This window comes from Asparagus officinalis, chromosome 8 (genome assembly GCF_001876935.1).
Source record: "Asparagus officinalis chromosome 8, Aspof.V1, whole genome shotgun sequence".
Lineage (NCBI taxonomy): Eukaryota > Viridiplantae > Streptophyta > Magnoliopsida > Asparagales > Asparagaceae > Asparagus > Asparagus officinalis.
In genome coordinates, this window is record NC_033801.1 from 121,615,569 (window position 1) to 121,637,610 (window position 22,042).

The 22,042-nt window shown below is 34.6% G+C and overlaps 3 protein-coding genes across 5 annotated transcripts in view; 2 read left to right on the forward strand and 1 right to left on the reverse strand.

The window, feature by feature from the left end:
- Nucleotides 1-2,447, forward strand: part of LOC109822826 — a 3,289-nt gene extending 842 nt beyond the window's left edge. For both annotated transcript variants that reach the window (XM_020389082.1, XM_020389081.1), the window contains one exon: nt 1,976-2,447. In XM_020389082.1, coding sequence (XP_020244671.1) covers nt 1,976-2,111 — 136 coding nt within the window. In that variant the 3' untranslated portion in view covers nt 2,112-2,447. The remainder of the gene's footprint in view (nt 1-1,975) is intronic.
- Nucleotides 2,876-8,963, reverse strand: LOC109822157 (riboflavin biosynthesis protein PYRR, chloroplastic). Of its 2 annotated transcripts, none has more exons than XM_020388319.1 (9): nt 8,635-8,963; nt 7,822-7,956; nt 7,641-7,740; nt 7,390-7,515; nt 6,541-6,854; nt 5,381-5,500; nt 4,923-5,168; nt 4,707-4,832; nt 2,876-3,352 (listed from the first exon to the last, which is right to left on the reverse strand). In XM_020388319.1, the coding sequence occupies exons 1-9, from the start codon at nt 8,914-8,916 to the stop codon at nt 3,101-3,103; spliced, it is 1,701 nt and encodes a 566-aa protein (XP_020243908.1). In that variant the 5' UTR covers nt 8,917-8,963; the 3' UTR covers nt 2,876-3,100. The 2 variants fall into 2 exon arrangements, with proteins under 2 accessions (XP_020243908.1, XP_020243909.1); XM_020388320.1 differs by having other exon boundaries at nt 7,822-7,952; nt 8,635-8,732.
- Nucleotides 10,239-13,519, forward strand: LOC109822188 (60S ribosomal protein L22-2-like). The gene is made up of 2 exons (XM_020388352.1): nt 10,239-10,511; nt 13,190-13,519. Exons 1-2 carry the CDS (start codon nt 10,288-10,290, stop codon nt 13,332-13,334), a joined length of 369 nt encoding a protein of 122 aa, XP_020243941.1. The 5' UTR covers nt 10,239-10,287; the 3' UTR covers nt 13,335-13,519.

A 22,042-nucleotide genomic window follows, 5' to 3' on the forward strand; every position in this document is an offset into this window, starting at 1 on the left:
AAAAGACAAGTTCTTCTTTCAAACAAGTAACAGCCATCCTCCTTAGTTTCTATAAAATCAATAATTCTGGATGTTGGAGTCTCTTAATTTAATGGATATATCTGTCCTTGAACAAAAAGTGGAGAGAAGGATTTATGTGGCATGCCCCAAAAATTTGGGATGAAGGCTCTACAGCTGTACACCCGTGGTATTTACTAAATAAATTTGTTCTTTAAAATTATCTTGTCTCATACGAAAATTGAATTTTTTTGTTGTTCTTTATAAATTTCCAACCAAATAGCGAGTTAATGCCAGTAATTCTTGACTTGTTGTGAATAAATCCTCAAGCTTTTATTTATATGGATGAATATGTTAACTTTATGTGTCTTACAGGGGGTGAAGTAATCCGAGAAAAGAAAATATATTTTATTATGTAACCGTTGTTTCCTTCTTTGTAACCGTTGTGTTTCCTTCTTTCCCTTCCTAAGGAGTCCTTCCTGGATGCTTAATCTGAATTACATAATATATTTGCTTTTCGAATCCATTGATAATTTCCTCCCTTTCTAACTAGACCTCTGCTTAATCAAGATTTAGTGTAGAGAATAATAGATGGGTGTTTGAGAATTAGGGATTCTTTGTTGTAGAAAGAAGAAATTGATTTCTCTCTCTCAAATATCTCTCANCGGGCAAAGATTCTCTACATCCTTGATTGTAGAGAACTTCTTCAATTGGTTACGTGGATTAATAGCATTGATTCATTAAGTGAGCCCTATAATTAAAAGAACTTTTATATAATTTATATGATGAATATCATTCATGTGGTCCGGTGAGTGAGAAGAGGTTATTGGTGAGGTGTAGAGGTTTTCTGCCATAAGGACGTAGTGGATCTCTACCCCTCAATGTCTATACTTGTTAATCAAGATAATCGTAGATAAGAACAATCTTCAAATTAAGATGCTCTGAAGAAATGCTTATGTCAGATTACGATTTGGTTAGATATCAACCCATCGCCTTCTGCCCTGCTGATCCATCAAACTTGAACTTTACCAGATCATAGACTGGGGCAAGATTTTAAGATAACTGATTGTCTGCCTCCGTACATGACTAGCAAGGCAGAGGCACATGTTATAGAGGGTGGTGTCAAGTGACACCACCCTTTAGCTTAAAAATATAGTATATACTAGATTATCATCAAATAGTGACACCAATATAAAAGTAAGTATTGAGTAGTAGGCCATTTAAGAAAATTTTATGTATCTAATATTACAAATAGTAATATTTTACCTGAGAAGAGCTCATGTGATAAGAGGAGCATATACATTCTGGCCCTGTTTCAAACCATTTATTTTAGAAATGAGACGATCTGCCCCTTACCCTCTTTCGTCATAGATGGTTGCATTGGAAAAGCTCTTGAGCCTCTTGAGTTTGACCAAATGGCCGTGGACACTATTTATAAATCATACAATAAGAGGAGCATATACATTTTCTTTCAATATGATCCACTTAATGCCAACAATGTGCCCCTCTGTATGCTTTACGACTTAACGGGAACTTTATTATGTCATGCACCGTCTCATGTCATGCACTGTCTCACCTATTTTCTGCATCTCAGAAATGATAGGTTCTCTACTGCATCTTTGTTCTCCTTTTCTCATCCACGCTCTAGTTAACCATCTTCACCCATACGTTGTAAGTTCCTAAAAGATCACATAAAAGCTGTGCATGAAAGGTAGAAGCTTGTCACATTACTTATATAAATATATAATGCCTTAATAGTTCTCTGATCACATGAAAGCTGTGCATGAACGGTAGAAGCTTGTCACATTACATATATAATCCTTTAATAATTTTTTGATACTTGTCATTCACTCTAAAATTGGTACTTTATTGTTGTTCTATAATATTCTAGCAATGTTTCTGTGAGTTTCTTAAGTCCTTAATAAGTTTCGTATGTGAGTAAATCTGAAAGTTTTCCTAATAAAATCAAAATTTGCAGGTTGAATGCTCAGGCTCTCACACTGGCTGCTTTAGTTGGAGCAGCAGCAGTCGAGTACTTTGATCGTCAATCCAGTTCAGGGCCGAAGATGGACAAATATGATAACCAATTTTTGTCAAATCAACACAGGGACTAAAGATACCCAGCAACTGCTTGACTGCTATTATTCCTTAATTACATTAGTTTTTGAAAGTATACTTGATCTACACATAAAAAGGATGACCAATTCCTGACTGGTTGTACTATTGCAATTGCATGAAGCTCCTTTTTTAGCAAGGGGGAGTCGTAGATTTCAATTCTACAATATATTGTTTACTTCCAACCATTGTACTGAGAATGTAGTATTCAGCAGTGCTTACAATTGTTATGCTTATTTTTTCTGATTTTCTTATTCAAATGTATTTTGACTATGTGAAGTTTCCCGCACTTCTTGCGCTTACAATTGTTGTGCTTATTTTTTCTGATTTTCTTATTCAAATGTATTTCGACTATGTAAGTGGCTAAGCAACATCGACGACTTTTAACATTATTCTCACTAGTATTCACCTGGAAATTTCTGTGTAGACAGTAGCATCTACTAGCACAAAAGTCTTACATTCTTAGAGGCTGTTTGGTTGGTTTTAACAGAAAATGTTAATCGGGGCAAAGGAAAGTTTAACATTTTATGGTTTGATCAGCACTAATAAAAGAAATAAACATGCTTTATTCATCTTCTGCTCCATTAAATAGCACTATAAATACGGCAAGAAATTGCGACTCCCGCATTCTTTACAAAAATACTATCAGGAAAATTATGAAATTCAAATAAATTTCACAAAAAACTGCTACCTGTATTGAAATACTACAGGAAATATGGAGTTTATTAAAATAATAAATTGAGAGGGAAAAGCTGTTTCGACCTTCTCTAAAATAAGACATCCATTGCTCAATATTCTCCTATACATAGCAATACAAATGAACACAACGAAAATTGTGCATTCCTGTATTCTTACAAAATTACTACAAGGAAAAATACATACTTTATTAAAATAATACAAGCATTATTTCATCGTTCTATAGAAAAAAATGACTTGCACACCACGATAAATAATCTCTACTTCGCAATACTAGAAAGTAGATAGACATTCATTTCACCCCAGCAGTGACAGCAGTCTCTTCCAAAATCTCTGATCTTAATTTCATCAACAATCTTCCCAAATAATTGAGGCCTTCGCCATCCCGACCACCACCCCAGAAGAGATCGTGCGGTGAAGCTTCAACCAAAACAGAGCCCGCAGTTGAGCGCAGCATAGCATTGAGATGAGGATATGTAGAGAACTTGCATTTCAAAGCCTCATACATAACATCAATCTTCGCATCCTCCCAGTCGTCTCTAACCTGTGAATGATTCATTTGTTCTTATCAATATAAAGACAGGAAATTGCATGATTCCTAATTGAGCTTTAGAGTAAATCATAGATAGACCCTCGATACTATTGCCCATTTGCGGATAGACTCCCTGTAGTTCTGTTATTGCGGCTAGACCACCTGCACTATCGCCTAAGGGCATATATGACCCCCATAGTCAATTTATTTTACTCTCTTACCCTCCGAACATCTATTTCTCACAACTACCCCAAAAAAAGACATCTCTTTCTCTAAATCTCTTTCTCCATCTAAAGAGTCAAAAATTTCACTCGAGGGTTTATCTGTAGACCTACAGGGGGCCTATCTGCAATTAGGCGACAGTACAAGGTATTCATCCACAATTAACCTAACTTTACAAATATAAAGGACATCGTTTGTTGGACATGAGAACTTTTGAGGTAATACAAGACTTTCTGCATTCAGCAAATCAGGCTTTGGCTTCTCTGGTTGGTTATGGGATATATGCGTACAAAAATGTTAGGATTGTAAAGGCGTAGAAGGAGACTTGCAAGGTCCACAAAATCAAAATGTCACTGCTGATCAAATTACCACAATAAGCATGGTAGATAAAAAGATCTGTTCTGGAAAGTATTACAACAGCAAAGGAATTATCTGTTTCTAGAGTTTTATATGATCATAATTTACCTATAAATTGAAGGAAAAATTATATAGAATGGTTACAAGACCAATTGATCGCTCTACAATGTTGAATAATTAAGAAATAACATGTTAGAAATGACAATGGCAGAAATGGGATGCCAAGATAAATGAGTGCCATAACTGAGCATAAGAAATGGATGCATATCGAAAATTAAAGGTCGCTCATTTGAGGATCAAATGAGGGAGAACTGAGCACGGAGGTAGGCTTAAAAGGAACTTGGGGGAAGGCAACTTAGAAGGATGTGATATGGTTCATTTGATATGGTTCATTTAACGGAAGACACAACCAAGAACAAAACTGCAAGGAAAAAAATAATTCATGTGTCAACTCCCAAATTTTGGAATAAAGGCCTAGATGTTGCTGCTGTTGTTGTCTCTTCCTTATGAATTGTTAAATTGTCATGAAGTTGGATGTCAACACGAATTTTTACTTTTGAGTAACTCATCATGTATGTGGTTTGGCACTGTATATTTTCTAATTTTTGTTTCTAACTCTTATCATTATTTTTTTGAATTATCTATTTTTTTGCACTTTTCTTATTTATTTAATTTATGTCTTAGATGAATGATAGCTTATGTCACAGTATAAGTGCGTATGCAGCATACATGTATGTAACAATTAATTGTGTATTTGCATATACAACATTTTCTAAGAAGAGCATACCACATCAGGGTGCTGCCTCTGCAATTTCCTCCCCAACCGCGCTGCTTCTTCAGGACTTTTAGCATATTTGATTTGTTGAATAAATTCTTTTGCTAGAGGATTATTAACCCGCCAAAACTTGTTTGCCTGAAAACAGTAATATTTTCAATTTGTCACCAGCATATAGAAACTAGTTTAACATTGGAAATTAAGTATACATGAACTAGAAGATTTTACCTGATAATAGTGTTCCAGAGTAGACCATGTAGTGCAATCTCCATTTCCATCAGGCATTTGCAAAGGGTGAGGAGAAAAATTTGATAATGCGCCATATGGATCCCAAGTCTTGTAAAAGAATATAATGTCTGCATCATAAGGGGAAACCGTAGGATCAAGAGCTAAAGTTGTATCAGCAGATGGGATCATGGGTGAGAGGTCCGGAATTGGCTGAAGATAACCACTTATAAGTAAATCTGGTCCAATCTGTCATCCACACAAAAGGACAATAAACATCCAAAGTTAATTCACTCTCAATTTAGCAGATATACTAAAATCCATTGATATAAAAGACAACAATAGATACTGAAATTATGAGTTTTTTTCGAGCCAAACCCTCGCTATATCAGTTCAACATGGTGCAACTATTTGCAGCATTATAATAGCAAAAATATGAGTGGAAAGATGATAAAACTTACCAGCTCAACTTCTCGATCAATTAAATTAAGTGCTTGGGACATGTGAACCATTCCAAGTTCACCAACAGGCGATGGAGCGTTTACTCCCCCTATAATTTTAGGGGCCACAAATGCATAAATCTACACCAATAGACAAGTTCATTTCAGATACTTGCAAACAGAACTTTTTTTGGTACATTAATATGGAATTACATCCTTAAATTGCACAGATATATCATTTTTCACTAGAAGAAGTCAATACTACAAAAGGATGTCAGTGTATGATTCCATACTATGCAAATAAGGATTTTAGGCAAGACCAAGTTGTTTCGTCAGCCTACATCATCCTTGCTTTTCATCAACTACCTCAAAATGAAATTGCATATCGAATGGATATGGGACAAATAATTTTCAATGGAGCCCATGACCAGAAAGTTCTGAATGAATGAATCAGCAAACCAATGATTTAATAAGCAATCTTGAAGCTAGAAAACAAATCACAATAACAACAATAATAAATTTTTTATTTCAAATATTTTGGGGTGGCTGGAGGAATCTTTCTCCTCCATTCAGCTTTCTTAAGGGCCATCATTAGGTTGACGACACATGAGCACTCTGGAAAGAAAAAAAAAAACAATTGACAAAAGTTTACAGCTTGACTGCAGTAGATCAATGCCAGAACTAGATACACTTAAGGAGGCTCTTATAGGCCAAAAATAAAAAATAAAAAATAAAAAATAAAAAAAATCATGGAGGTCATTTGCCATCTATATATCACGGTTAAATTCAAAGAAATTGTATACGAAGCTTAAAATAAAATTTAAGTGTTTTTAGAGTAGGAATCAACATATAGTGAAATGAAAACTAAATACTCTAATACAGTCAAACCCATGGGAAAGCATAAAAACTGGACCTTAAGACGAAAAAAATGGAACATGTGATAATTTTTGTTGAATATGATAACAGAAATTGTTTACTATGATAAGACAACAACTAAAATTAACAAAAGGATCATATTGATTGTCCATGATCTAGGGGGGAAAAATGATCCTACTGAAACTTTGTGGATAATGAGAATGGAACTCATCTTGTAGGTACATCCTTTGAAGCAAAGTTGCAGACAGCTTAGTTTCATTTTAGCCGATAACAAAATTATATCTTGAACCTTAATTAGATTATACCTTATGAATTATCCCAGATGATATAGCCGGTGCAGAGAGACCCCCACCACACTCCCATAACACTTGAAGATACCCGCGGTCATAGCAATACTCCATGAACTCTCGTGGGTCTAAAAAATCAAACTCCACCACTTCAACACCTTTTCTTGCAAGTTTTTCCTGTATATCTTTCCGTGCACCCCTTTGAGTTGCAACAATAGTGTATGCATCAGAGGTATTCCAAAGGTTAGCTTCTTCAGGAAGATTAAGTGTTTGAGACATTACAATTCGAACAGGAACGTGGCCCCCACCATGCCTGGCAGTTAGCCGTGGATCTGCATTTATATGGAAAGCAATTCTATAAGGAGGGTTAGTTGAACTCAAAATTAGATATGGAATAACATAGTGTTAATCAATGAACTAGAATTGGGATAAAATTTTAAGGTGTTAGCCAATTACAGCTGTATAAAAGTAGCATTCAGATAATTGTGAAAAATTGTCTCAGTTGTATCCTATCAATATACAAAAGAGAGGGTGCTAGCCTCTCAAATTATCCCAAGTTTTAGCTAGAACTATGTGGTAAAAAAACTAGAATAACATCTCTGTTTAAAAAAAATTCATCTTTTCTTTCTTTTCTCCACCCTCTCTTCCTCTAATGGTGATTACCCATCAACACACCACACCATCAGATAGGATCACTTCTTCTTCTGCTCCTAATTTTATTTGTTATTTTCTTTCTTTATTGAATATTAGAATAGTATAATTAATTTAAAGTACAAAAAAATCACAGATCCATATTTATTAAAAAATATATGAGAATTGTCATGTGCAGTTGACTAGAATCAATAGCAACTTGATATAGGTGTATACCGTCACGACGTACAGTATTTCCTCCAACAATCACAACATCACTTCTGCCCCGCAACTCAAATACTCGAACTCTAGACTGCTTGCTACTCACCCAAGATGCATGCCCACTACTTGTTGCAATTTTTCCTGCCAGAATCAGAAATCTTCAAATTAGATGTAAAAACAATGTATACAAGCTTTTATCGATCTTCGCAAGACTCAGGCAATAACAGGACTACAGAACTGACACCTAATACATTCTCAAGACTCACCATCCAGGGTCATTGCATACTTGAAAACAGAGAATGGAACATGAAAGGCAGATCTATAAAGTAACGGAGCATTTACATTGAGGCACGACTTCAATGCTCCCTGCAGTTTCCAATTAAAAGTACCCTTGTGAGTATAAAAATCTCAAACTGTACATATGAAAGTAGCTCAAAATTGAATCACCTCGAATATTTTACTCTGCAGATCCTCACCAAGGACATCAACTTGAACTCCTTCACTTCTTAATGATCTTATAGCCTCCCCTCGCAGATGCTGCAGCGGATGTCTCATGCCCACTACAACCCTCGAAATCCCTGCCTAATTGCTAACGTCAGCAACCTACTAACTACTGAACCCATTGAAGAAGAAGAAAGAAAACTACGCAACCAATCAACTATGACCCATCCTTTTACGCAATATTAAGAAAAGACGATAATATTAGCATATATAAAAGGAATCCTATAAAACATTTAAAGAAGTATGATACACACACCAGATGGGTATAATTTTTTTTTTAAATGCATCATGTTGACCCAAGACAGTTCGGAAGGTGATCAACTTAAGCAATGTTCGACATAAATATCCAGCTTTCTCATCAAAATTATTTATTTATATATTGAACTTTTGACATAAAAATGCATCAATGCTACATGGATGAAGCAGATAACTTACATTCCTACACATCATGGTGAGGAAAAGAAGATAAAAAAGAAGACTTTTTATTTCTTGATCCGCTAGAAACTCACGTAGCCAGATATTTCATCAGGACTAAGTGACTAACACTAAAATCTATATTTGCTCACTCGCAGCCTAAATCCCCACCCAAAATCCCAAATTTAGGCAAACAGAATGCATCAAGAGCTAGACTCATACCGCAACCAATCAGTTGGGTGAAAATTTTGAAGCAAGGGGTTATTTTTATCTCAACCCAATGTATGAGGCAATTAGATCAAATCAAGCTAAACTTGAATTGCAACTAAATTATCAAAACCTAACCTGGATCAGGGAGGATACAGGAGTATGATCGCCGTAGCAATCCCCAGGCTCCATGTTAAGATACGCCGTGCCTCCGCGGGCGAGCTCGCCGGCGGTCTCGACAGCCTGGAGCTCAGCGCACTTCGTGCCCTGCGCGTAGAGGAAACCCTCGCCGACGACCCCCGCCTTCCCGCCTCTGCCTCCGGCGGCGGAGATCAAGCACCCGAAGTTAGGGTGAGGGGATGTGAGGCCTGCGGACTTGTCGGCGAGCTTTGCTGCTCGATCTAGAAGCTCAGCGTCCATTGAAGGGAGCAGCCGCGGTCCGCGACACTGGCGGCGGCGGAGACGGTGATGGGCGCGCGGCGGCGGAGGAAGGTCGCCGCGGAGGCTGCAGTCAAGGGATAAGGGCATTGTTCTTCTTGGTCTCGTTGTGGAAGCTGCGGGGTGAGATTTTGGTTCGAGGTGAGATTTTGGTGCCCCCAAAAAGTTTGGCCCTTTTTCACTTTGGTACCTATTTTCTTTAACACTTTTGTACCCCTTGTCACAAAAAGGAAAAAATTATTCTCGCGTACAAAAGTTTAAGAAAACTTTGTACCCCACAATTCTCACAAAATAATGATTAATAGTTCATTAACATCGCTAGGGAGGTCCATTGGATGGATAATTTAAAAGTTTAAGAAAATTTTATGAGACGCTCCTTGAGTTGAGTCGAGTTGAACTCGGTGTGGAATAACTTCCAAGATGTACGGTAAAAAACCAGTAGGTTTATAGGGACTTAGTGGAATTTATTTTAAACACACCTAGGGAACCTATAGTTGAGCTAGGCACGATAGCATGCAAGATGCAGTGGCGTAGCCAGGATTATTTTTTGTCCTGAGCGAAAAATAAAGGGATTGTGTCGAGCAAGAGGAAGTAGAGGAGGCTGATGTTGGCGATTGTGTCGAGCATCGTCAGGCTGTGTTTGGGGAACACATTTGTCGAGAAATCTGTGGTTGCGGCCGAGGGCTGATGGGCCCATCAGGATCCCTCCCTGCCCTCTCTCTCAGGGAGGGATATATATTTTCATTTTCTTGTCCTGGGCAGCTGCCTGTGTCTGCCACTGCCAAGATATGGATACCCTTTCTCAAATTTCAAATTCATATTTTTGCGGATTGATAATCCACATCCTTTAAGATGTAAGTACTATTAAGAAAGTATTTATAAATAAATAATCTGGTTATTCCAACTAGTTTCTGCCATTCATCTCATGTTATCATCTAAATTATCCTAAAGTGCATTAATATTTTACTTGTAATAATTGATTACAATTTACAAACAAGTTGAAGAGAACTAAAATTTACATATTGTGCATTTGCCAACAAACACTTCAGGTCATTTTACTACCTAAAAAAGATTAATGTCACTTCAAAAAAAAATATTATTGGCGTCAACGAGTTAGTCGGAGCAAGTTTGAAAAAAAGTATATTAGTTTATAATTTTACTAACTAAACAGCACGCTATCCACATTGGCCCAGTCCAAACTCCGGCCCAAAGCAAAGGACTCTTTCGTAGTTATCCACTCCAAACTCCCACACCGCCCATATATAAACCCCACGCTGAAATCTCACTTCTCTGTGAAAGCCCGAACCCTAAAAAGTCTCCCGCCGCCTCTCGACCCCAACACCAGAACCCTAAATGGCGCGAACGAAGGGCGGGTTGAAGAAGAAGGGGTCAACCTTCGTCGTCGATTGCGCGAAGCCCGTGGAGGACAAGATCATGGACATCGCCTCCCTCGAGAAGTTCCTTCAGGAGCGCATCAAGGTCGCCGGCGGCAAGGCCGGAGCTTTTGGCGATGCCGTCACCATTACCAGAGATAAGAGCAAGGTCACTGTGACTTCCGAGGGCGCGTTCTCGAAAAGGTAAGAAAAATCTCATTTTTAGGGTTACATCGAATCGAATGGAGAGATTTATGACGAAAGTAATTTGCTGGTTGAATCCTGTACACTGCTGCAGGCATATATTATGAGTGGTGATGTGATATATTTTCATAATGAGTAACTGGCATTCATATTCTTTTTCCCCCCTTCCATAATCATTGTTGATCTGCGTGCAATCATTCGAAAATATTAAGTTGACATATTATTGGTGAAGTCATGACACATAATTTGTTAGTTGAATCCTATACACTACTATGAGCATTTATCATAAATAGTTATGCCAAATGTTGTGACAATGTTGTAGTGGTATTAAAGGGTCCTTTGCGCAAGAGGAAATATCTGTGATCACCTAGAAAAATTTTCAGGTCGGATACATGAATCCTGATCATATCTTTCTTAATTGCTTCAAACAAAGTCCTCTAGTTCTCTTTGCCGGTTTGCCCCATTAATTATAATCTTATATTTTCTCCTAACTGGTGCATTTAGTGACCTCCATTGTACTTGTCCAAACAATATTGATTCTCTCTTGCCACTTAATATCTTAAGGGGTTATTCCTATGTTATCTGGGTACTTCTAATCTGAAGCCATACCCATACTTAAACACATTGGACACTCTGCATATGTGCATGCATTTATTCGGGCATGTACTCAGTTACACAATACATGTTTTAATTTAAACACTTGTCATACATTTTTTTGGACCTATATCCTACACTTCACATCCACTTCTTGAAACTCATTGGACATAGGTCAGCTTCCGAATTATCCGAATTATGATTTTGAAGGGTTGCTTGGATGTCTAGTTCAAAATCTATTGATTTTTCAATCTATAATCCACATAATATAAGAAACACATAATTGTTATGGGAATTTTAATCATCATCCTTGCTCTCATATAAAATATGAATTTCAATATATAATATGTGTATGGCTATGTCCCCATATCCTACCTTTTACAAATTTATCGTATCCCGTACCTGTACCCGCACCCGTCCCATGCAACCATCCACATCCTTTTTCACATTTAGTTTCTTAAGATGTATTTCTTTGGGCTGTCCATATTTAGTTTCTTTGATGTCAAACCATCTGAACAAAGGGTTTTGTATCCATTTTTCAGCATAAGTTCTATTTCGATTTGGTGCTATTCTTTTTTCTCTTTTTTGATTCTTTTCTCACCAAATGTCGCCCATTTATGATTTAACTTGATCAGGTTGCTAATAGACTCTCATAATGCTTGTAACTTGTTCAACTTATCTAGTTAGAGTCAAGGACCTATTCAGAATATATTTCCTGTGGGGGCACCATTATAATTGTACGTATAAATTAATAAAACTTAATAACTTATATAATATAAATTCTTCTAATAAAAAGACTTATCTACACATTAATCACAAATATTTCAACATATAATATTTTCATTATCATTTTCATATCAATATATGATAGTTTTTGTTTTTTTTTTCACTAAAACTAGCTATTCAACAGTGCTCCTTTGCTTCTTCAAAATTATCCTCTAAATAGTCTTATTTTTATTTGATGGGGACACCTATCGAAATTGTATGGGGGTACGCATATAAATATGTATACCCCTTAATATGAAATATAAAACTTTGTGAGGGCAAGTGGCCCCACACCTTTATTAATGGATCCGTCCTTGGCTAGATTCTTATCCTATGATTCTATGAATGATTACTCACGAGTCTTCCTTTACTAGTTATATCAATGTTGAGTGTTTGTCTTGTTTACTTTTGCGATTTAATTTTCTGTTATTGAGTAATTAGTTACTTCATGACATGCCTTCTGCGTCTTAAATTTCCCTTGTGCATGGCTAGATATTATAATTGCTTGTTCTTAGTGTTATCTTCATGTGCTATATGACTTTGTGTGTCAATCATCTACCGAATGTCAAAGTTAGTTGTTGCATATGTTCTAAATGTCATAATATTTATTTATTTATTAATATTCATCACCGAACGGCAGGAGTTCCTTTTTTCCTGTCTGATGCCTGAGGCATTTGAAGACTAGTATCGGCTTCGCTTGTCTTTACAACACTTTCTTTACTTATAGTTATATCTCAATGAAGTTCTTTTGATCCCCCAACTTTGATCATAGCTCTAGAGGAAGATGATTTCCATTTTTTAACTGCCAGTCTGCCGATACTTAATATTTATGTGTCCTAGTCTGTTTTTCCTTATTTAAATATGTTGGTGGTATAATCATTGGATGACCTGCTGAAAAAAGGCTACTGTTTAGGAACTTAGTTTTTGGTATCTCATTCTTATTGGTCAGATCAAGTGATAGTTTACTGCTGCATCAATTTATCTTGTTAGTTTTCTATTTCTTTGTTTCTTGTATTCATTTTGTTCTAGGGCATTTTGCTTTCAGTAGAAACATCTTAATTCTCTTGTAACTTTTTTAATAGCATTGTTTCAATTGTTCCCACTCTAGTTATTTCCGCAATCTCACATGGTCAAACAGAATGGTAGAGATTTATTTACATAAAAATGCACTTCACCATCTTCACCATGTATGCACTCTTCTTTTATCTTGTTTGTTGTCATAACCTGATTGTTTCCGAAATGACACTTATGTACCCGAGTTTCAAAACAGAGCAAATATATACCGCGAGTTTCAAACTAAAGTGTTCTATGTTTCTCAGATACTTGAAGTATCTTACCAAGAAGTACCTGAAGAAACATAACGTTCGTGACTGGCTGCGAGTGATTGCCTCGAACAAGGATCGCGGTGTCTACGAATTGCGCTACTTCAATATTGCAGAAAATGAAGGAGAGGAGGAAGAATGAGTCGCTCAATTTATTTTACATTTACTTTACTCTTGAACTAAATGTTATTTTTTGTGCATGTTCAGAAAATTTTGGATTCTTTGGGAAACTGCTAAGGATTTTTGCCTGCCTTTTCAATCATCTGTCTTGACTCTGATTATTTTGTAGACTTCAACTGCAGTTAGAGTACTTGCATCTCATGTTTACTTATTGGCCGTCATTTTCTTTGATAAAAATCGATCAACATTTGTTGAAAATTTGTTTCTATCAGTATGTAACTATTATCCTTTATTGTAGAAAATAGATGATAGGGGGTAAAGTAATGCCAAGACATAATATTTTCTGATAGCTTACACACATAATATTTACTTTACACACATAATATTTAATTGCCTCTTTAACTTCATCCTCTTTCCTAAATTTTACCTTCCACCTCTTTTCATATTTGATTCATGAATAATTCGTTTTAGACTTTATGGGACATGCCCACGGGGTACCCGACGGCGCGGAGGGTTAAATTGCAAATAAACCCCCATCTGTATTTTGAGTTGCACTAAATTACCCTCTGCTCATTTACTAGCAATTAACCTCTACTCATTTATTAGCAATTACTATTAGCACTCTTTATACCATATTTCAGAATGATATACAAGCTGAATATATGGAAAAAAAGTAGTCTTTCTCCTGCTATCCGTTCTTCCCCAGCTTCTCTGTTTCCCTCTCACTTGCTAATAAAAATTGAGTTTTTACCATATATACCCCCATAAATTATGTGTATTTGTAAAAGTACCCTCCAAATATTAGTATTTGTAAAACTACCCCTCAATCATAAGTTTTGGAAAAAATTACCTCAAAGCAATTAATCATCAAATTTTAAGCTAATTTTTACTCACAATGTAAAAATTATAAACAAAATTATCAAAAATTTAGCACCATGTTAGTATTTGTTGATTTTAGGGGTATTTTACCACAAAGTTGATGATTGAAGGGGTAGTTTTGCAAATACTAACTTTAGGGTTATTTTTGCATGTACTCATGATTTAAGGGGTATAAACGCAAATAACCCTAAAAGAAGGATAAATGATAGTAATCCCAAGATTTTACAGCATTTGCAAGAAACCCCCTAGATTATCAAAATCACAATTAACCCCAATAACTTTTGAAATTGCAGCCTAATAGGTTTATCATTTTTGCAAGAAACCCCCTTTTATTGATAATGTCACTACCACCATCTCTCCATCACCTGTTAGTACATTTGTTTTGATGATGATTTACAAACAATCACTAGCATCGTTTGCCTACTGTTTGTATTTGTTTATTAGGTATTCTAGACAAACATTGATGTTGGAGGTTGGATGGATTAAGCTTAATGATGACATTCAAATGGAGGTTGGCGGAAATCAGAATGAAGCCAATACAATTCAAGTAAAAGATTTGAGATCAAGCTTCATCTGCAAACCAAGACAAGCTTATTGAAGACCTATAGTTTGGTATATTAGTTTAGGTGTTTATACTTTGTGTGTTGTTGACACTTAGAGCTCAAAACTATACACACACATTGCTTTCGTTTTCATTGTTTTCGTTTCCAAGTTTAAATCGTATAAATATGAAACTAATAGTTATATACATATACATATATACTAGTTTCCTATTTATTGATTTTGTTTTGAAATAATGTGTTTAGCCATATAAATATGAAACAAATGGATTTTGTTTTTATTGTTTTCGTTTTCAAGTTTAAATCGTATAAATATGAAACTAATAGTTATATACATATACATATATATTAGTTTCCTATTTATCGATTTTGATTTAAAATAATGTGTTTAGCCATATAAATACGAAAAAATGGATATAGTTATACTTACACAAATTGTTTCATGTTTATACATGCTTACAATAATTTCATCAATATCAAGCTTTAACAATTCAATAAAATCATGTTTTCTATTTTCCAGAGTTCATGTTTTTGTAAATTTGCAAAATAACATGTTTATGGATTAAAGACTTATTTACACTATTGTATATCTTTTATTTAGTCTATAAATCCATACAAGAGGTTTCAAAACTTTGGTTTAAGTCAAAATATCAAAAACAAGTATTTTGACATTTTGTATTTTGACCTAGTTTGCAAAATGACAAGTTTTCACCATTGGGAAGTGTAATTCTAAAATTTTTTTTTGTAACATGTTCATTATCATGTTTATAAATATTTCCCAAAGTTTTACAATTTTTTAAATTTATCTGCTATTTTTAAAGACACTCAAAAACTTAATTTCATATATGTACAGTGTCTGTGCAGGTTTATGAGTCGACTCATGCCTGTGATGAGTCGACTGATAAACTATGCTTGAAAGAGCAGAAACGTCTACTGAGTCGACTCATGATCCTTCAAGTCGACTCATGTAGGATGAGTCGACTCATGATTTTATGAGTCAACCCATAACGTGTGTTTTTAGTCTGTAACAGCTAGTTTTGAGTCGACCCATGAACAATACAAGTCGACTCATAACACTATTAACGACTAGTTTCCAGAATCCCTGTTTCTCAGGATTTTTGTCCTTTTGCTTGGTTTTCTCTTGGTTTTGGGGTTTATTTCATGAGCCTATATATACCCCTTTGCCTTATTCATTTCAACCAACCAAGAGAGTATTTAAACAAGTTTAAAGGGTGTTTAAAGTTTGTTTAAGTGCGTTTTACAAAAGTTTATGTGAAGAGATTTTCACAAGAGGAATAAGAGATCATCATTTCGTGTTTGAGCTTTCATCTCATCTCTTTCACTCTTGTTATCATTGGAGAAGTTTTAAGAGATCATCATTTCGTGTTTGAGCTTTCATCTCATCTCTTTCACTCTTGTTATCATTGGAGAAGTTTTCTAAACTCAATCTCTTTGTTATCATTGGAGAAGTTTTCTAAACTCAATCTCTAGCTATTTATACATTTGATTATCATTTCCATAAGCTAGATCTTAATTGAGTTTATATTTGATTTTACTCTTTGTTTACACATACAGCCTATTGAGCTTTTAGTATTTCATACATTGTATTATTTGGGTTGTGGTGATTGTTACTTAGAGTGTGAGCTTACATTGAGTTCTCATCCATTATAGAGAACAAATAATTTGCATTTGTGCTTATTTGTGAGATGCACTTTGTAATACACTTGTACACTGAGAGGAGTTTGGTGAGAGACATGATTGATTCCAAGAGGAGTCGCGTCGGTATTAAGCCTAGGAAGAGGTTGTAAATCCGAGCAGTTGAGGAAGGTAACATGGGCTAGGCCAACACTTAGAGGGTGTAGAATGTGATTGCAAGAGTGTAAGTTGTGAAAGTTTTCGATGAGCTAGGAAACCGAGTGTGAGGTGTAAACGTTTTGGGTGAACGTTGAAAACACGTTATGATAGTGGATTCTCCCCAGGAGTGGGGGAGCGGAGACGTAGGTCGGAAGGACCGAACTCCGTGATCATATTGTTTGTTTGATTGTCTCATAATTGTATATTCTTGCTCATAATTAGTTGTATATCATACTTGCAAGAATAAATTGTTAATAAGTTTTAAATTGGCATTAAATTGGATTAGATTAATATTTACCCTATTCACCCCTCTCTAGGATAATTTCATCACCACCCTCCCATATCTGTGTTGGACTATGAGAACATTGGAGCGGTCCAATGGTTGAGAGAGAGAGAGAGAGAGAGAGGAGAGGGAGTGGCATCAATGATGAAGGGCAAAGATGAGGAAAAAGGTTAGAAACGTGAGGCAGAAGAGGGGTATAAATCCCCCCACTCTACCCCCGAAAAAAAAAAAAAAACACACACACATATAACAAACACAAACTAACTCAAAGGAATAATATCAACATATTCTGGCCATGTGGGTGACTAATATCAAAATATATGATGAAAGGAAATCCCTATACAAAGAACCAAGTTAGGATACTAAAAAGTTTGAACGACAATGAAAACCCACATTCAAAATATAAGGGTATTTTAGTTAATTCAAATCTATATTATAATATACAGAACATTGTGAGGGTAGTAAAAAAAATTGAATGAGAAGAGGACAAATTCTCATTCTTTTTTGTTTATAGGATATTTCATATCAATATATCATGCGACCATTTCTTTTTCTTTTTCTATCTTTTTCGTTTTCTAGAATATTCCACCCTACACAATGCCATAAATATAGGATTTGGGCCCATATAATTTGATATCTATTATATTTAGGTTCTAAAAGGAACAAAAATAAAATTATAAGTTTCTTCAAGTAACACTAATAATATGTACGGCATAAAAGCCAAAAGAATGTCAAGTACATAATATAAGTTTGTTTCTTTTAAAATTATAAGTTTTTTGCATTAGTAATATGCCCTCTAAGAAATAAACTTATACAAATGATATCATGGATGACTAAAAATCTTTTCTTTTTTTAATGTAGGATAAGATGATAGTTTATTCAGATTTAAGATCTCACATATACTTTTGACATATAAAAATTTAATAAAAATAGTTTGCCCCACTTGCACATAAATATTCACGCGTGACAATGTTAGTCACACTGCTGTTTGTTTGCTCAAAAAAAAAGAGAGAAATGGAGGATTTGGAATCTGACATCGGGGTGCCATGTCAGATTTTTAAGAAAACCTATTTCAGAGCCTTTGGGGCTGAAATAGGTGGGAAACATCCCTTCGCTGATTATAATATTGCTCAAAGCACTGTTGAAACGATGACGAGAAGTGAAAAGTGAAGAGAGAAACAATATAATATGTCCCGTCGCTGAATATTTTAAGAATACTCATTTGATTTCTTAATTTTTTGATGTTGAAACAAACCCAAGAAATGGGAAACAATATTTTCCAGCATATAATTTCAATATGAGACAAACCAAATAAATCAAATGGGGGGAAACCCTCTGAAATGTACAGAAATGGTTTTCATCGTGGTTTTGTGTTTTCTTTTTTTTTTTTTTCGAAAATGTACAAAACAACCAAAATAAGAGTTCTGGAATAGCTTTCAATGGTCAATATTATCCTTCACTATTTTAAATATTTCATTAAATCTTAATCCATCCTAAACATAATTATATCCTATCCTAATCTCATATGAACTGGCTATGCAATTTAAAAAATAAGATTAATAAAATACATGAAACAACTCCACGGTATTAGCTTGTTAAGGTGAAGAACCAACATGCTATGATATATGAAGTATTATAAAAAACCCCCAAAAAATTAAAAATTACACAAAATACCTTTAATTTTAAAATTACACAAAACATCTCGACGTTTCAAAACTTAAAACAATAAACATAAAATCTGAAAATTAACAACAGCCTTCAAACAATTTAAAATTTGCAATTAATATAGCCAACGTTTGAAAAATTGTAGAAGCCTCTCAAAATTTTAAATAATAAAATAGCACACTGGAATTCTAAAATTTTAAAACTTACAAACAACAAAGATAAATTCAAAGGATTACCATCAGGCACCTGAAAAATTAAAATTTACAAAAAAATAATGTTAAAGTTATAAAATCGCAAAAAACTCATTCGAAAGTTAAAAATAACAAAAAAAAAAACTTGAGATTTCAAAACTTATAACTAGTACATATCAAATTTGAAAATTATCAGAAGACTGCTGAAATTTAAATTTTATAAAAATTAATCCAAAGTTTCAATAATTATAAAAAATACCCTAAAATTTCAGAGTAGCAAGAAATATTCTGATATTAGAAAACTTACCACCAACACATGAAACATAAAAATTACAAGCACCCAACTTAAAATTTAAAATTTTTAGAAAATACTCTTAAAGTTTTAAAATTTACAAAACACACCCTCAAAAATTTTAAATTACTAAAAAGACTAAAATTTGAGAACTTAACATAGAAAAAGGTACTTGTTTGATATTCTTTCATTAACATATATAAATTTAACTTTTAATTCAAAGTTATATATATATATAGAGAGAGAGAGAGAGAGAGAAGGACTGATGTCCGCTGAATAAAAAATGAAAGAGATGGAATAAAAGACACTGGTTTCTAAATATTTTATAGAATATTTATTTTTGAGTAAATTAGAAATCTTCAGAAGAGATTTTCAATATTTTTAGTACTTTTATATGCTTATATAGATGCTTTTATTATATAAAAATGTATTAGAGTTAGCATTAATCTTTAGATATTTATGATTTGTTTAAAGTTTATCAATGATTAGAAACAAACTCCATATTTACTTTTGTGTCGTTTTAACGCACTTTTAACCGATCAACTTGTTTTATTAGCTTTAATTATTCATTCTTCTTTTACAACGCTATTTTTTCAAGTGTTTTTCACTTTTGCAACACTATACTTTCTCAGATCAAGCTTGTTTTTATGTCGATCCAAATAACATAATAACTTAAATGGGCTTCAGATTATATTTTTGCTGTCAATTCAATTATAAACATGAAAATTTAAATTGTGCATAGCTCATTTAAACGAACATCAAATAAAATAAATGATCACAACGCTAAAGTTTAGAGACATAACCGAGCAAAAACCATCAAAGTGGAACCGATAAAAAAAATTTAGTAAAAAAATTAATCAAAGATATTTAATGGTGATATTTAACAACGTGGTGCATTGTACGTCCATAAAACCTAATAATACCTAAAGGAGCTAATAAGAAATTGATTTATTCTGTCCACATTGCCGACAATACTATGACTAGTAACCACACCCCACACAAATCAAAATTGATATTTTTTCTAATTGTCCACATGGATCCCCGTTGTTTAAATCAATAGGAAAAAGCTTTTAATTTATTGGTCACGTTGTTGACCCCGTACTCCCGTGAAAGCAGCAGACCAATTAAGGTCCTGAAAGCGAAGGGACCGACTGATGGGGACATTTTTTGACGAAAATACCCTTTGCTAATCCGAGACGTCAGCGGTCCAGCTCACGGTCCCATTAATTGGTCCACTTTTGGGTGCGGCTACCGGCCTCCCAGCACTCTGGGTTCCTTTACGGTGCGTGTACCCTTAAATTAATAAGATTTGGTTTACTGCTCCCATCTTCCGAGCTTTTGTCTTCTCCGCTCGATTTGCTGCCGCCGGCCGCCGCCATCCGCTTCTGCCTGCTCCGCCGGAGCTCTATCGCCCCCGCCGCACTTATCCTATCCCCCATTTCGAGTTCTCTCGCTTCATTGTTAATTTTGTGAAGTAATCAAAGGGATTGATTATTATTATTATTGCTATATTTTGTCAAATTCTAGGGCTCGTTTAGTTCGTAGGGTTTTATTCGCACCATTTAGGTTTGGAATTTAAGAAGTATTTACTACTTGATTATACTGTTTTTTTTATTGTAAGGTTAGAAAGATAACACGATGTCAGGACAATTTTTCAAAACAGCCCCTTTAAAATTTTTATTTTTCAATATCGACCCTGTTTTTTTTATTTCCCAAAACCGACCCGTTTTTTTGATTAGCAGCCTAATCACATTCCTAAATAGTCGGGGTTGCCAACCCCGACTATTTAGGAGGGTGTTAAACCCTAATTAAAAGCCTTAAACCATACAAATTTAAGTCCTAAATAGTCGGGGTTGGCAACCCCGACTATTTAGAAATGTGATTAGGCTGCTAATCAAAAAAACGGGTCGGTTTTGGTAAATAAAAAAAACAAAGTCGATTTTGAAAAATAAAAATTTAAAAGGGTCTGTTTTGAAAAATTGTTTTTTAGGAGAACTCAACCCTTAAAGCTAGTTGTCGCAACGGAAAATAATTTAAATCTCTTATAAACCCACAATTGACTCCCTATTGAGTCATTGTGAGGCTAAATGGACCCCAATAATTAAAAAATAAATAAAAGCTCTATTATTAAATTTTAGCGATAGATTGCTGCCTTCAGGTGATTTTTCAGGGAGTCTCAGAGTCCATGATTGTTATCGATTTTTGAAATGGACGGACGAGCGACTTGGGCTGCGTTTGTTAGGGGCTTTTAGTAGGAGGGTGAGTTGGTTGATCATATCACGACGTAAGGAGCGCATAGGATTTAGTCTTAACTCCAATGATGAATTGCTGTAATTACACTCTGCTCTTATCAAATGCAAGAGGTGGTTTTTGATAAGAATTTTCAGAAAATCAAAATTATCCATAGATCCCATGAAATCTTACCTTCCATCGAGGGATGGATCCGGATTTTTTTTTCTATGAGGGCACATATAAAGCTATACATATAAAGTAATAACTTATATAACATAAATTCTACCAAGGGAAAAACTTATTTATACAATAAAAACAAAGATCTCAATTACATAACTTTTCTCTATCATTTTCATATGAATACATAATCAATTTTATTTTCATCACAAAAACTAACAAAATACTACTAGGTTGCAACAATATTTCCTTCACAACTGTTCCCTACTTGGTCTTATTTTTTGTAGTTTGGAGTCACGTATTAAATTTCTATGTGGGCACCTATATTAATTTGTATATCTTTTAGAAAAATTAAAATTTTATGGGGGCAAGTGCATAGATCCGTCCTTGCCTCCAACTCTTGTTCTATATTATGTGTTTTATTAGAGTTAGCTAGAGTTGGGACTCAACTCTAGCCTTGACACCCATGATTGTTCTTCATTCAGAATTTATATGATTCCTGTGGACAATGCATTGATGATATGAATTTCATTATAACAACAATATATAGAACATGGAACCAAACAAATTTAAGATAAATGATACTTTACAATTTGA

Bases quoted from the DNA above. Each gene is read 5' to 3' on its own strand.
- LOC109822157 (XM_020388319.1), bottom strand. From the start codon at position 8,916: ATGGACGCTGAGCTTCTAGATCGAGCAGCAAAGCTCGCCGACAAGTCC. The intron at 7,516-7,640 runs GTGAGTCTTGAG...TGATTCTGGCAG, and splicing joins GTATGCAATGACCCTGGATG to GAAAAATTGCAACAAGTAGT. The intron at 5,501-6,540 runs GTATAATCTAAT...CTATTGGTGTAG, and splicing joins CATCTGGGATAATTCATAAG to ATTTATGCATTTGTGGCCCC.
- LOC109822188 (XM_020388352.1), top strand. From the start codon at position 10,288: ATGGCGCGAACGAAGGGCGGGTTGAAGAAGAAGGGGTCAACCTTCGTC. The intron at 10,512-13,189 runs GTAAGAAAAATC...TATGTTTCTCAG, and splicing joins GAGGGCGCGTTCTCGAAAAG to ATACTTGAAGTATCTTACCA.